The 13,239-nt window shown below is 54.8% G+C and overlaps 1 protein-coding gene across 1 annotated transcript; it reads left to right on the top strand.

Annotated features, from left to right (window-relative positions):
• Positions 1–1,592: 1,592 nt before the first annotated feature.
• On the top strand, positions 1,593–13,018 carry FAM19A3 (family with sequence similarity 19 (chemokine (C-C motif)-like), member A3). Its single transcript, XM_009331971.1, has 4 exons — positions 1,593–1,707; positions 10,249–10,398; positions 11,474–11,598; positions 13,007–13,018. Exons 1-4 carry the CDS (start codon positions 1,593–1,595, stop codon positions 13,016–13,018), a joined length of 402 nt encoding a protein of 133 aa, XP_009330246.1.
• The last annotated feature ends 221 nt before the right edge of the window (positions 13,019–13,239 follow it).

Genomic DNA, 13,239 nt, shown 5'->3' with positions numbered 1-13,239 from the left:
CCGCTTGTCTTCGTGGCCTCTCATTAATAAATTATGATACAGCACTGAAGTTTTACCGGGGACATGGTTATTTGCCCTGGACCCGGTTAGATCTCAGCAGGCGATAAACGAGGCCAGGAGGTTGTCACTTCACCTGGCAGATGCCAAGTGGAGACGTTGCTGTCAAAGCTGTTGTTGCTCGTGCTGCTGCCTGCAGAGCCCCAGAGCCGTTTCCACCTGCAGGGCTGTGGCTGATAAATAGTACAGGGAACATATTTAAAGCAGTCGACAGTAAAACACCAACTCTTTGGGGATTTAAATTTTTCCTTAAGGGCTTCAGATGATGTAAAACTCTGCTCCTTCCCAGCACGTCCTGTGTGGTGGGAGAGGGGGCACCAGCGCGGTGCCAGTGGGCAGCGGTGGCGGTAGATGGCCCCGGCGTGCCGAGGGAGGTTACTGGGGGACCAGGTGTGTTCAAAGATAGTGGAGGCAGTTTTGTGTCTGTGTGGTTTTGTGAACTTTGCAGACATACCGAGAGGAGAAGCAGCCCCAGAACAAGGCATTGCTGTGGGACACTGGGGTGCCGGACCTGGCGCTGCCGTGGGCTGTGCACGTCTGCCCAGGCCTCGGCTGCCCCATTCCTCAGCGCCCCGTGCAGCACCGGCCCTGCCAAGCAGGAGGGTGGCTGGGCCCTGGGGCAGCTTGGTGTGGTCGGTCCGTCTGTCTGTTGGTGAGTGGTTCGCAAAGTGCCCAGCCCATGAGAGTCAAACCTTGGGCATCACTGCAAGGGACCTCAGCGACACGAGGGCGATGACAGAGCGTAACCGCACACGGAAAAGGTGATACCTGGAATGACTCACTGCTGATTTACTCTGGCTCTTCCCACACACCCTGGGTCTGTATTTAGTATTTGTGATCTGCATTAATAACATACTCTAATGGGCCTGATTTTTGCACTCTCAGCAGTAAAAATCAGGAGCAACTCCTCTGAAGCGGATGGAGGCACACTGGTGTTAAAGGGGGTGAGCGGGGTTATGGGCTGAGTTCCCAGAGAGGTTTTGGTGCGTGCGATGGGCAGGTGTGTGCTCCTGTGCACGAGATCGTGTGTGCTGATGCGGGGCCAGCTGAGCCCCGGGGTGTCCCCAGCCGCTCCCGGGGGACTCAGCGGTTCGCACCCCCCAGGTACCGTACAGCAGGTATCGCTACCCATATTTCTCTTTCTCCTTTCAGATGCACTGATGTCTGCCCCTTGCAAAGACCTGACCTACCCGAGGTTGGCAGATGCAAAGGTGTTAGTGTGAAACCCCAGTAAGAGGTAACTATTGCTCGTCTGTGCTACTGCTGGTGTGGTTTCTTTCTGTCCTGCGATGTCCTTTCTGCGATGGCCTGTGCTGCTGAAGAAGTCTGAGCCCGTTCAAGGGCGGTGGGTGAATCCCTGGTGCGTGCCCTGCCTCCCAGGGCCGTGTCCCCGCAGCCAGGCCACCCCGGTCCCTGTGGCCGCGCGTGTTCAGGGGCCACACCGCTGCGTGCAGCAGCGTCGGTGAGTGGGGGCTGCACCTCCCAACCCTCCTCAGCCCCTCTTCCTCTGCGCATCTCTTCTTGTTTTTGGTAGAATGAGTGAGAGAGACATACAAAGCCTGAGGAAATGGGTTTTCGTGCTCACTCTCTGCCTTACCACACTATGGGGAAGACTGACGCTGGCCTCCACCCATCACAGAAGCCATTCAGGTAGGGGAAGCGACATCCTCGCTACATGCGTCATGCTCCTGTGCCATCACCCTAGGCCCCCATGACACTGGTGGTACCTTGAGGTCTCCCTGGGGAGCCCGGGGTGGGGGTTACGTGGGGCTGAGATGTTTGGTGAGGGCCCGTCCCTCGTTCCTGGGTGGGAGGACGAGTGTAGGTGGTCTCGGGTCGTGGGCTGCAGGAGTGTCTCTCTGGGGACCAGAGGCTGGCGGCCCGGGGGACCTCAGTGTCCGACCCCGTCACTGGGGTGCTGGTGGTGAGGAGGAGTGTGCTGAAGGCGCGGGGCGGAATCCAGCAAACAGATGCTGAGAGGCACCGACATTTTCTCTCTGGTGCCACTGTGACAACTGCGGGATTTGCACTTCGAGTGTCCGTGCATGCAGGACACTCCCTGGGCTGCTCCTCAGAGACAGGCAGGAACCTGGAGCCATATAGCAGTAAAGCTGTTCTTTGGAGTTATAACTTGTAAATACTTAATATGGGGCATTTAAAAACTGTTGCTTGGTGAGCCTAGCTGGTCTGAGGAGCTGAAAAGTGAATTTCTTCATGTCTGTAGCAAAATCTGAGACACATCTACGTATTCAGGTTATTACTGAGGTAATTCTTGATCTGTGAGCAGTGAGACATTACTCTTTCCATCTAAGTTGCGATGAGTGTCCCAAACTATGCTTTTTATGCAATGGACACTCTCCACTTTAGGCTTTCATTAGAAATACAAATTTTCAGCCCTCTGGTTGTAAAGATCATCTTGAAACATGGAACAAGTATAAACTGCTGTAGAACTGAAAGTCTTGCTGCAAAGCGTAGCCTTGGCTTTGGGGTGTTAATTTGTCATTCCCAGCGGTGGCTTCAAGATCCCCCTCTGTTCGTGTATGTTGGAATGCTGTTTTGTGCAATCAGTGTGATTTTTGGAGGGGTTACGTGAACCCACGGTTGAAGTTTGTGTCTTGAGAAGAGAAGCAGCTGAGAAGTCATCCTCAGCCCTTCATGCCCGTCTTGCCTGGTGCAGGAGCCCGATGGGCCACACTGGAGGGGGGATATGGTGGTCCAGGGCTGGGGGTTCCTCTCCTCGGTGCGTGGTGGGAGGACGGCGGGGGCGGGTGGGAGCTGATGTTACTGGTGGGCTGGCAGAGTTGTGTAGCAGGGTGGCAGAGGCAAGTGCTTGGAGTAGGGAGCAATTCTGGGGCACGTGCTGTCTGCCTCTTGTGCCAGTGTTTGGGGAAAAAAAGGGTATTTAAGGGTTAATTTGAAATTGTTCGTGCTCTTGCCTGACCCCACACCCTGTCCTATTTCTGTCGTTTTTGCCTGACAGTTAAAGCAGTTCTAATCCTGTAATCCCCATCCTCATTGTTTAAAACCAAAACGTATCTTCCAGAGTGACTCCTTCAACCAGCTAGTCAGCAGTTACCTGCCTTACCCTCTTTCTAACCTGTAGCAGGTGCATGAGAAGATAAAACTCCTCAGTTGTTTCTGGAATGACTTTTTGGCACCAGCTCAGGACTCCCCAGGATATGGGCTCGGGCACTGCCTGCAGCCGGGCACTCGCCCAACCTGGCCGGTCCCCGGGGCTGGAGAGCCCCACTTCTCCCTGGCAGGAGCGGTTTGCAGGGGAGCTGCTTCTTCGGGCAAGAGTCAGACCTAGCATTAACAAAGCAGCGACTCACCTAGGTTTAAAGTGCAAATGCCCAAGTGTACTCGTGGGGTGTGAATTATGTATAAATCTCGCTCCATACATGAGGAGACGGGCTCATGTATTCATGTGCTCGCAGGCAGAGAGACGGGGATTTTTTGCTCACACAGACTTATCCACAGTGGACCAAATCTTGCACTTTTTATTCAAGCAAATTCTACCAGGAGCAAATACTTAAAAGTCTGACTCTGCTCTGTGTCTGTATTAACACGGTTTCTCTCTGCACGTCCTGGTTTCCTAGCACTGTAAGAATTTTGTGTGGCTGCACTGGCTGCTGCCTCCTCTCCTGGGCTGGATTTCCACAGGCTCAAACCAGGAATTCTTAGCCTGCTTGCTGAGTTCATGGCCTTTATTTTCCTGTTGTCTGCCCTGTGCTTTTCCTTCATTTGGGACAGTTTTCGGTAAAGGTTATGTTTGAAACGCACTTTCATAAGGTTGCATTCTCAGTTGCAATGACATTTTTGTCCTAGGAAGCCCGCAGTTACATTTCTGGAGGTGGGAATGGGGATAGCTGTGTCGCTGATGCCTGCCTGCAACCCCCACAGTCAGAGAGGCTGGTGGGTTGTGTGCATAAAAGGAGAGACACATCCAGAGCTTTCAGCTGTTTAGAGCATTGCGTTTATTCACAGTTAAAACTGGGCGTGGCACCTAAAAATGAGCAATAGCAGAGGAAGATCTTTAATTGTGACAATGTGGCCACAGGGTTTCAGAGCCCCCAAACTCATGAATTTCTTGAACAGAGAGCCCGCGTGCAGACCCTCTGTTAGCCGTCCAGGGAAACACCGCACTGTAGACATCTGGCTGCAGAAATAAGATCTAATCACTTGTGCTCACCCAGCACGTGGGGAATGCTAATGTGTCCAAGCAGAGTGGTGCTTCCTGGGGTATGTGGTTGGATTTAAATAGCCACATGAATCGAGTGCGGAGATTAAGTCATTTGGAAATGGAATAGGAGACTCCTTGGTGAAGAATGATTCACCAGCAATTTAATCCCCCATATAACGTGGTGAGCTCTACGTGATGAACAAGGCTTGCTTGTCTGGATACAGCTCCCGCAAAGGTGGCCCCAGCATCTTCAGATAAACCCCTCTAATGCTGATAATCAAAGTGACATCTTTTCCTTCATTCACATTCATCACTCAACGTGGAGCAGAAGTAAAGGCGTTTAGTCAGCAGGGATTTGCTTTCAGGAAATGAGGTTCTTTGAGTGAACGGAGAGCACTGATTTCTGATTATCTTGTAAGAGAGATTTACTGGTCAGTGCGTCGCTCCTCAGAGTGAAGACAGCAGCTCTGTGGCGTTTATTTGTGAGATGCTTCTGCAAGATTCCCTCTCTCTTGGGGAAGCGTTGGTTTCTCCGTCATGTGCAGCCTTTATATCAAGATGGAATATTTTCCTAAGCCACCTTCTCTAGATGAGGCAGAAGCTGCTCCGGGTGTGTGGGAAGCACCGCTCGGCACCGCAGAGGAAGGCAGGTTGTGTGTCGGGAGCTGTATCCACTAGCCGCAGGGTGCCCGTACAGGTTCATCTGTCGCACAATGGCAGAACACTTTCAGCTGTTCTTGACACAGTTCAGGCATTTGTTTTTCTGCTTGCAAGTGTGAAGTGATGGGATTTGCACAAGCGGTTCATGGATGTTCACACACTTGCACATGCAGCGAAGGGAAACAGAGCATGATGTGGAGTCTTGAGGTGACAAGGTAGAGGAAAATCCCAACTAACATGCAGTGATAATGAGCAATAAAAACAAGCCTGCTTCTCTCCAAAACCCTCTTAAATAATGCAAGTGTCTAAGGCAGTAGTGATTTTAAGACTTTAATTATTTAGTGAATGTTAGTAGTAGAGTTGCTGCAGGACACGGAGTACAGATCGCTCACGCCACCGGCTGCCCGCGATGCCCCGGTGCCCCGGGGCTGTCCTGCCCTCTGAGCAGAGCCCTCCGAGCCCGCGGCTCCACTCCCCGCCGGGAACTGGACCTCTGCCTCCCTCCCGGGTTCCGCCTGGTCTCTGCTGTGCTGCTCAGCCCTCCTCAGGATACCTGGACCCATTTAACCGTATTTCAGTGCTCAGGAGGAAGGGGTTTTGGCACAGAGGGTTTGGGCATTGCCTGGCAGTTACATGCATTCAACTTCTCTTCATTTTACAACTGCCCACCAGCAAGCAGAGTGGTGTTTTACACTGAACATGTGGAGCAGTGCCCACGCCTCCCAATGACACACAAAATGTGTCATTTCAGGTTATGCCATATAAAAACATGTTCTGCCACTCACTTAAAGGTCAGCCAGAGTAGGACAGCATTTCTATTTTATTTTTGCATGCAGGATTCAAAAGCCTTGTGCTCTTACAATGCTTTTATGGTTCCATGAGATAAGACTTTTTTTAATATTTTTTTAAAAAAAAGGGTTCCAGTGGGGAAATACCAGTTAAAAGGGAGGGAGAAGCGTGCCAGAAGCTCTGGAACTTATCTCGGGCTCTCTGGGGCTTTCCTGCTCTCGGTGTTAAACACAGCATCCATCTGATTTGCATTTTCAGTCCTATCTGGTTTGAAGTTTCCTGCTGCTCAGCAAAAGGAGAAGCATCTGCAGGGAGCTCCAGAGGAGCCCATCGCTCTCCCTGCGCTTGGGCTCCAGCTCTCTTCGGGCTCTTCCCAGGCGTGTGACATAAAAGCCAGGAGTGGCAGGGAGCTGCTCAGCAGCAGCCAGGCAGCCCCTCGGCACTGCTCTCCTGTCGGCACCCCTTGGCATGGGGCTGCTCATCACTTCTACAACAAGGAAACAGCAAAGTCTCTTGCTGACATCCTGGGAATCGCCGTATCTGATGCTGAGGGATTCGTTTGCATCTGGTTACAACCCCCCAAACTCCTGAGCTCTCTCGGATGCTGGGGTCTGTGGCACTCGCGTCTGGTGCGGTCCGTGCTGCCTGTTGTCGAGGGGCAGGGAAGCGGGTGAATCTGTTTGGTGTGTAGGGAGCTGAGATGCTTTACATCATGTGGGGTGGCTCTTGCCCTGCTCCCTGTGGGGCCGTCTCTCCTGCTCAAATGCAGCCTGCAGCTCTGCTGCGAGCAGTCGCTTAGGGAGGGGATGCACCGTGCCCTGCTGCTGTGCCTCCCGCTGGGGCTGGCGCCTGGAGGGCTCTGCCCTGGAGAGAAGTGCCTGGGGCAAGTTTCCAGTGTCATTGTGTCCCAGGGCAGGATATTGGATGCTCAGAAGACCTTTAGGCAGATGAAAGTATTTCACGGCCGGAGAGAGGGCCTGGTCCCGGGGGTGGGTGCTGCTCCTTCAGCTCTGCCATCAGCAGAGCCCTTGCTGCAGGGCTGCGCATGCCCCCGGGGGTGCTGTGGGGCTGGTGCCAGGAGGCTGCCTGACCTCCGCGGTGCATCTGTTTGTCTTTGAGCTGTTCATGGTTTCAATCCTCGAGCAGAAGCAGGTGGGTGAGCTGGGACCAGCCTGGCTGCGGGTGATGGGGTATCTGCCCCTGCACACGGTGCTCCTTGTAGGCAGCTCTTCCCGGGGCAGAGGCAGCTGCTCCTGGCACTGCAGTTTGCTGCCTGACCCCGCTAGCAGCAGCTGCCTGGGCTCTGGCTGGCTCAAAGGAAAGCTGTATGCCTTTTGAGGGAAAACAAAGGCTTTCTGAACCTTTCTTTTCTGAGGCTCGCAGCCGCCCCCCGTGGAGCACAACGGCAGAACTGCACCCCTGGTACAGCTCGGCTAATCACAGCCCCAGGCTGGGTCCGGCAGGGCTGGAGCACAAAGCACCATCTTATCAGCGAGAGCATCTCTAGTCTGCCATGGGTTTGAGAGCATCTCTCGTTTGCCGTGGGTTTTGCCTTCCCCGGGTGGCCTGCCCGGAGGGCTGGGGGCAAGGTGCGAGCTGGAGATGGACTGTGTCCGTCTGTCCTGGTGCGAGCGCCTTCCTTGTGTCTGCACACCCGCAGTCTGCCGGGACGGCTGGCGTTCCTTGGTGTGACTGGCAGGGACATGGCGGGTGCCCACGGGCTCCTGCCGGGGCATGATGGGCTCTGAGGCTGCGGGTCTGGCACCGCGCTGCCACCGTGCTCGGCCAGCTGCAGTAAGCCAGAGGAGAGGCGAATTTTTCTTTATCTCCATGCTGCACCTTTTTGAGCAAATTAAAAGGGCTTTGGCATGTTAGCGGACTCTTACTGCGTGGCTGTAATGAGCGATTTCTCAGTTCTGTCTGGCTCTCCGTGGGCTGAACCTTTTTAAATTAGCTGAAAATGAAAAGCCGGAGAGCAGAAGTGAGAGGGACCAGCGGGGTCGTCTGGCCCTTCCTCCTGGGAAGAGCTCTGCTAATGAAGCTTTGCAGGGAGGCTTTTATAAAAATGAGTCAAAACCACAACTGCGCGTGAGTGCTGAAGTTGGAGGGTATAAAATCCCCTGTTGGGGGGGGCTGTGTTGGGATGTGCAGGATGGGCGAGTGACTTCTCGTGGTCCTGGACCAGAGCATGGTGGAAATGTGGGTTCATAGCCCAAACTAAGGACCTCTGCTTATTCCTCAGATTATTTGAAAAATCCCATTAACCGTAAAAACAGGGCAAAACAGTCACGCTTGTTCTGTAATGAGTTGCTTTCCTTCTCACTTTCATCAAAGTCTACTATTTCTGCATGCAAAAAGAATGGAAATTATCATTAAAGCTGAATTATGATGGCATTTAAAAGGGAGCATAAAATTGATGGCCAGAGATGCTATTACAAAATACTTCCAGGATAGGTAATTGTGTAATTATCATGGGCAGAAATGAAAGTGATGGTTCATTAAAAGAAAATGACCATGAAATAACAATAAATAAAGCCAAATTAAAGCTGTGGTAATTGCATGGCCCGTCCTGTCCATGTGCTGGCGGGTGCAGGGCACAGGGCTGTGTGGCTCCCGGCTGTGGCTCCCCAACGGGGCAGGCTGCGAGGGATGAGCAGTGTGTCACGTTCGCGTTAGGACATGGCCTTACTGCACAGCAGCGAGTGTCTCTCTGTGCTGGCCCGAGGCTGGTGGCATCGCTGGAGAGCGAGTCCTGGGGCACCTCCTCACGTCCTGCCCTTTCATCTCCTGGTCAGTGCTCGGACGCAGTGGGAACAGGAGAGGGGCAAGGACTGCTTTGGCTGGAAGCTGGCACGGCTGTGCCCGGCCAGCACAAGCCAGGAGGTTGCACTTGGATCACCGTTTCCCAGCAGGGATGTGAAAATGCGGCTGCAAGGCAGAGGGATTTCCCCCAGTGCCTGGGGAGAGATCCCATTTCCCTGAGCTTTCATTTGAGAAGGTGAAGGGGCTGCTTTCCAAACGCTGCTGGAAGGCAGGCGGTGTTTGCTGGGGAGCGTGGGTATGTGGCTGCCTCTCCCCGGGGACCCACAGGAGTGCTTGCCGTGACGCAGGTCGGCTGTCCCCGGTCCCCTTTGTGTGCCAGTTCCTGCAGAGCTGGGCCGGGGACACCAGCACAAACCTGCGGCACGAACTCCCTGGGCCGGCCGCCTCGTTTCGTGGGGTTGGGGGTGGATGGGGCCCTGGGACCTGCAGCAGGACCAGCCTGGCAGCTGGAAGCAGAGCTGGGAGCTGAGGCTGGCTGGCTGCTTGGCATGGGCAGGTCCACAACTGTGGGTCAGAGTGACAGGCAGAGCCACACATGCTGGGAAAGGGCTGTGCGTGGGCTTGTGCTCATGGGTACTGCCAGCAGCAGTACACCACGCTGCTCCCCACAGCCTTGCATGTCCTGCTTGCACCCTTTACCGAGCCTTTCCTCCGGTGGCTGCCGAGGGCTCCCATGGGGCTCCTGCCCACATCCTGGGGTATGGAAGGGGCCGAGCGCGTGCTGCTGAGCTGAGGACACAGAGCAGCCAGGTCTGACGGTGTGATGCGTGCTCATCTGCATGCATTTTGGGATGGCACACTGCAGAAACGCAGTTTCCCCATCCTCCCTGCAGCCCTGGCTCCTGCTCGCTGTGGAAATAAAAGCCTGTTCCCGGTGACCCAGGGGATGTCTCGGTGCGCGGCTCTGCGCTCACTCCTCCAGTGCTCATTAAACAGGACCTGCAGGGATCACCCGCTCTCAGGTCATGGGAATGAAGTCTATCCAGCCCTGTTTGACTAATTTGTATTGGGCTTGTGTGGGCCATTACCCAGTGAAAGTAATTGATTTGCGATGCTAACTAGCTTCTAAACCTGGATCCCAGAGGTGATAAGCCAGCACATTAGTTTTCTTTCTTCCTTAATATTTTAATGGCACTGGGAGGGGGAGCAGCAGAGCAGCCCGGATTTCTGATGAACACCGTGACATTTCTGTGTCACCGCAGGGCAGACATGCCGTCCCGGTCCTCCCTCCTCCAGCCAGAGGATGGTGCGTGATGGTGAGATGGGAACATTGGTTGTAGCCGGGGTCAGAGGTGGTGGTACTCTGAAGCCAAAGGCAGCAAGATGCGCCATTCCCTCTTGTAGCAAAGTGTGCATCTCATTATCAGCTGCAATTAAATAATGTGCTCATTCATTTCAATAAAGCTCTTGGCTTGGCTATGGCAAGAGGCTATTAATTTTGCTGGGTAGGACGGGTGTGAGGGCTGTTAGGAGTAAGAGCTCAGATGCAGGAGGTGTGGAGCAGGACAAGTGCTTCTTATGGGTGGGCTGGGGAAATGCTGGGCTGAGTCGCGTGTATGTCATCAGCAGCCCTGGGGTGATTACTGGAGGCTGGGACAGCGCTGCCCGTGCCGGGCCCTCCCAGTGTCTTGGTTGCGGCACATGCCGGCAGTGCTGGCCGGGAGCGGTGAGCAGGAGGTGGCCTGGGGGCTCTGGGGCACAGCCCTGCGTGACAGCGGCTGTTTCTCCTCCCACAGTGCACGTAGAGCCTGGCACATGCGAAGTCATTGCGGCTCACAGGTGCTGCAATAAGAACAAGATCGAGGAGCGCTCCCAGACAGTGAAATGCTCCTGCTTCCCGGGGCAGGTGGCAGGGACGACACGGGCGGCTCCCTCCTGCGTGGATGGTGAGTACTTCGCGGCTGCAAGCCGGGTACCGTGAACTCCCTCCAAATGAGTCTTCCCCATCAGTCAGGCTGGTGCGGAGTTTCTGTGTGCCCAGGATTAACAGAGGGGACCTGCCCAGGGGCTCCTGCAGCGGAGCAGAGGGGGAGAGGGAGTGGGAGTGTTTTGGGGGCACTCTCCATTGGCGTGGCTGCATTACCCCACCCCATGCAGCCCCAGGCTGTATGCCATGGGTGGGTTATGGTGCTCCAGCGGTTCACGCTCTTCTAGCGTGCCGCTGCGCTGGGGCCAGGCGCCACAGCATTGATCCCTGCATGTCTGCTCACTGTGCTGCTGCAGCCAGGGGCAGGGACGTGACTCCAGCCATGCAGCACCATCACCTGTGAGGAGCACTAAGCAAAGCTCCAGCCATGTATATTTTATTGAATGGCATCACGTGGCATCGCTGAAAAGCTGGCAGAAGCAGCTGCAGCTTCTGCCAGCGTGGTATTGATTCGCTTGACAGCCAGTGTCCTGTGAGTGCGGTTGTGTGCAACGTCAAGAAATGCCAGGATGAATTGTCAGGGAAGGTTTTTGATGTTCCAAACAGCTCATGTGTGTCGTCTTTCCCAAAGATAGGGGAGCCCTCTCTGGTTACCCGCGTTGGAGGCATCAATTACAAGAGCCTAACAGAGTCGAGTAGTGGTAGACGGTCCCTTTGCCTCCGTAAGAGGAGCCTGCAGTAGGTTTCTGAACAACTCTGTTCTCCCTACTCCTGTTGGGAGTGAGGACAGGGCTGTTGTTAGGCCTTTTACCTGGGGTAGGGAGAGAAAGCAGGGTGCTTCGGAGGCAGGTGGAGCAGTTGGGTCAAATGAGGCCTGGCAGCCGACGAGCGGCTCCTCGGCAGGGTCGTGGGCTGTGCCGAAGAGAGGGGCTGCACCTCCTGCCCTGCCCTCCTGCACCTCCCGAAGGCAGGCAGGGCTGGCGCCCTGTCCCCCATGCACTGCCAGACCAGGGCAGCCTCCCCCAGCTGCCGCTGTGCCAGGTCCTCCGTGCCCAGTGCCGCAGCCCGGCCACTGACGCCCTCGTCTCCCCCAGCCTCCATCGTGCTGCAGAAGTGGTGGTGCCAGATGGAGCCGTGCCTCGATGGGGAGGAGTGCAAGGTACTGCCCGACCTCTCAGGCTGGAGCTGCAGTAGCGGCAACAAAGTGAAGACGACCAAGGTATGTCCCCTGGCAGGGTGCTGAGGGGGGAAGCCTCGCTGGCCTGTCCCCAGCCTGGGGCAAGCAAAGGCCAGGAAAGCATCCCTGGAGAGTTCGCAGGGGAAGGGGAGAGCCTCGGCTTTTTCAGGGCACGTGCCATTTGTTACGGATGCACCGAAGCAGAGCAGAGGGTCTGGGCTGTGCTGTTGTCACCGGTGCTGGAGGGGCTGGCGGGGGTAGCGCAAATCCCAAGTGGGTCCCACGGCTTTGCTGATCGATAACTCCTGCGGGGAGGCTCGGTGAGGAGGGCGCTGGGTGGCTCAGACCACGAGCAGACGTGCTGGGGATGTTTCCATACCAGCCCAGAGCTGCTGGGCCCTCCCGGCTGCTCTCCAGCATCTCCCTGCTGCTCTAAGGCAGCAGGTTGCTCGTCCCAGCTGAGTGGCACAGCCCTGAATCTGTCACCGCTCCCCCGTCTGAGGCAATCATCTGTGACAGAGCACTACATGATTATTATTTTCATGGCTTGCTGAATGCCCCAAAGAACAAGGTATAATTAAAATTTTATCAAACTCATTAGTAATTACATATATGCCATGGTTAATCAGTTGCATAATTTTGTAATCATTGTTCATACTGTTGAGTGTAATTATTCCTTATGCTTTAGTTTTTCTCACCCCACATCCCCTGCCATAAAATTATCGTATTAAGCAATGTTGGGATTTTTTTCATTATTGCTATTATTTTTGTGCACAGAAAGCACTTTCATGCTCAAGTATTTTTATGGATGTCCAAGAAGGTTCCTCTGGCCCTAGGCATCCATCACTGACCAGTAACTGCAGCACTACATTTAGTTCATTGTCTTTTTCCCATCTTAATATTGTTTGTTTATTTTTTCCCCCAGCTGCTAACTTAGCCCAAAGCCTCTGCTCTGGCTTTGCTGTCCTGGGCTCTTGTTGGAGACCATTCCTGTCTGCAGGACCCCAGGGCTTCTGCGCTCCTCCCTCATCCAACAGCCCTGACCACCATGACCATCCTCCTAGCACCCCTTTTGGGTCCCTTGCCCTCCCCTAAGGAGGCGGCATTTTGGAAATGTAGACCTATGTTTTCAAAAGGATTTTGGGTGCCCTGTTAGGAACTGCGCCGAGGGGGCTGGATTTTGCCCCTCCTGGTCCCCTCTGCAGACAGACCCACAGTGGAAGCTGTAGCCAGAGCATGGGGTTCACAAACAATCCATAAGCTGAAATTTGGAACGACCACCCCATTAAATGAATATGAAGAGCAAATCATACTTGCATCTCCTGAGGCTGTTCGCTGGCAATTTGCAGATGGGGTGATCAGCTGGGTGCGTTGGGTAACTCGCCCACTGCAAACAGGTTCACCGTTTCCATTAGCAGGCACCTGCCCCACTCTCCTCCTCTGCCCGCAGGTCACGCGATAGCCTCTGTGCAACTCGGCGGCAGCTGACCAGCCTCGGCACGGGTCCCCGGTGCTCTGCAGAGCCATGAGCAGTAGGACGTGGGCCGGCCAGGCGGTGCCTGCGGAGGTGGGATGCTCCGGGGCTGCCGTCCTGCACCTGCTGGCGGGACTGTGCCAGGTACCAGATCAGAGCATCCGCTGAGCCCCAGCTTCCCCGGAGGCTGCAAGACTCCTGTGACTCCA

Source organism: Pygoscelis adeliae, unplaced genomic scaffold, assembly GCF_000699105.1.
Source record: "Pygoscelis adeliae isolate BGI_AS28 unplaced genomic scaffold, ASM69910v1 Scaffold189, whole genome shotgun sequence".
Classification (NCBI taxonomy): Eukaryota; Metazoa; Chordata; class Aves; order Sphenisciformes; family Spheniscidae; genus Pygoscelis; species Pygoscelis adeliae.
Note: the sequence above shows the minus strand (reverse complement) of the source record. Positions and strands in the feature narration are given on the sequence as shown.

Bases quoted from the DNA above. Each gene is read 5' to 3' on its own strand.
- FAM19A3 (XM_009331971.1), top strand. From the start codon at position 1,593: ATGAGTGAGAGAGACATACAAAGCCTGAGGAAATGGGTTTTCGTGCTC. The intron at 1,708-10,248 runs GTAGGGGAAGCG...CTCCTCCCACAG, and splicing joins CCATCACAGAAGCCATTCAG to TGCACGTAGAGCCTGGCACA. The intron at 10,399-11,473 runs GTGAGTACTTCG...CGTCTCCCCCAG, and splicing joins GGCTCCCTCCTGCGTGGATG to CCTCCATCGTGCTGCAGAAG.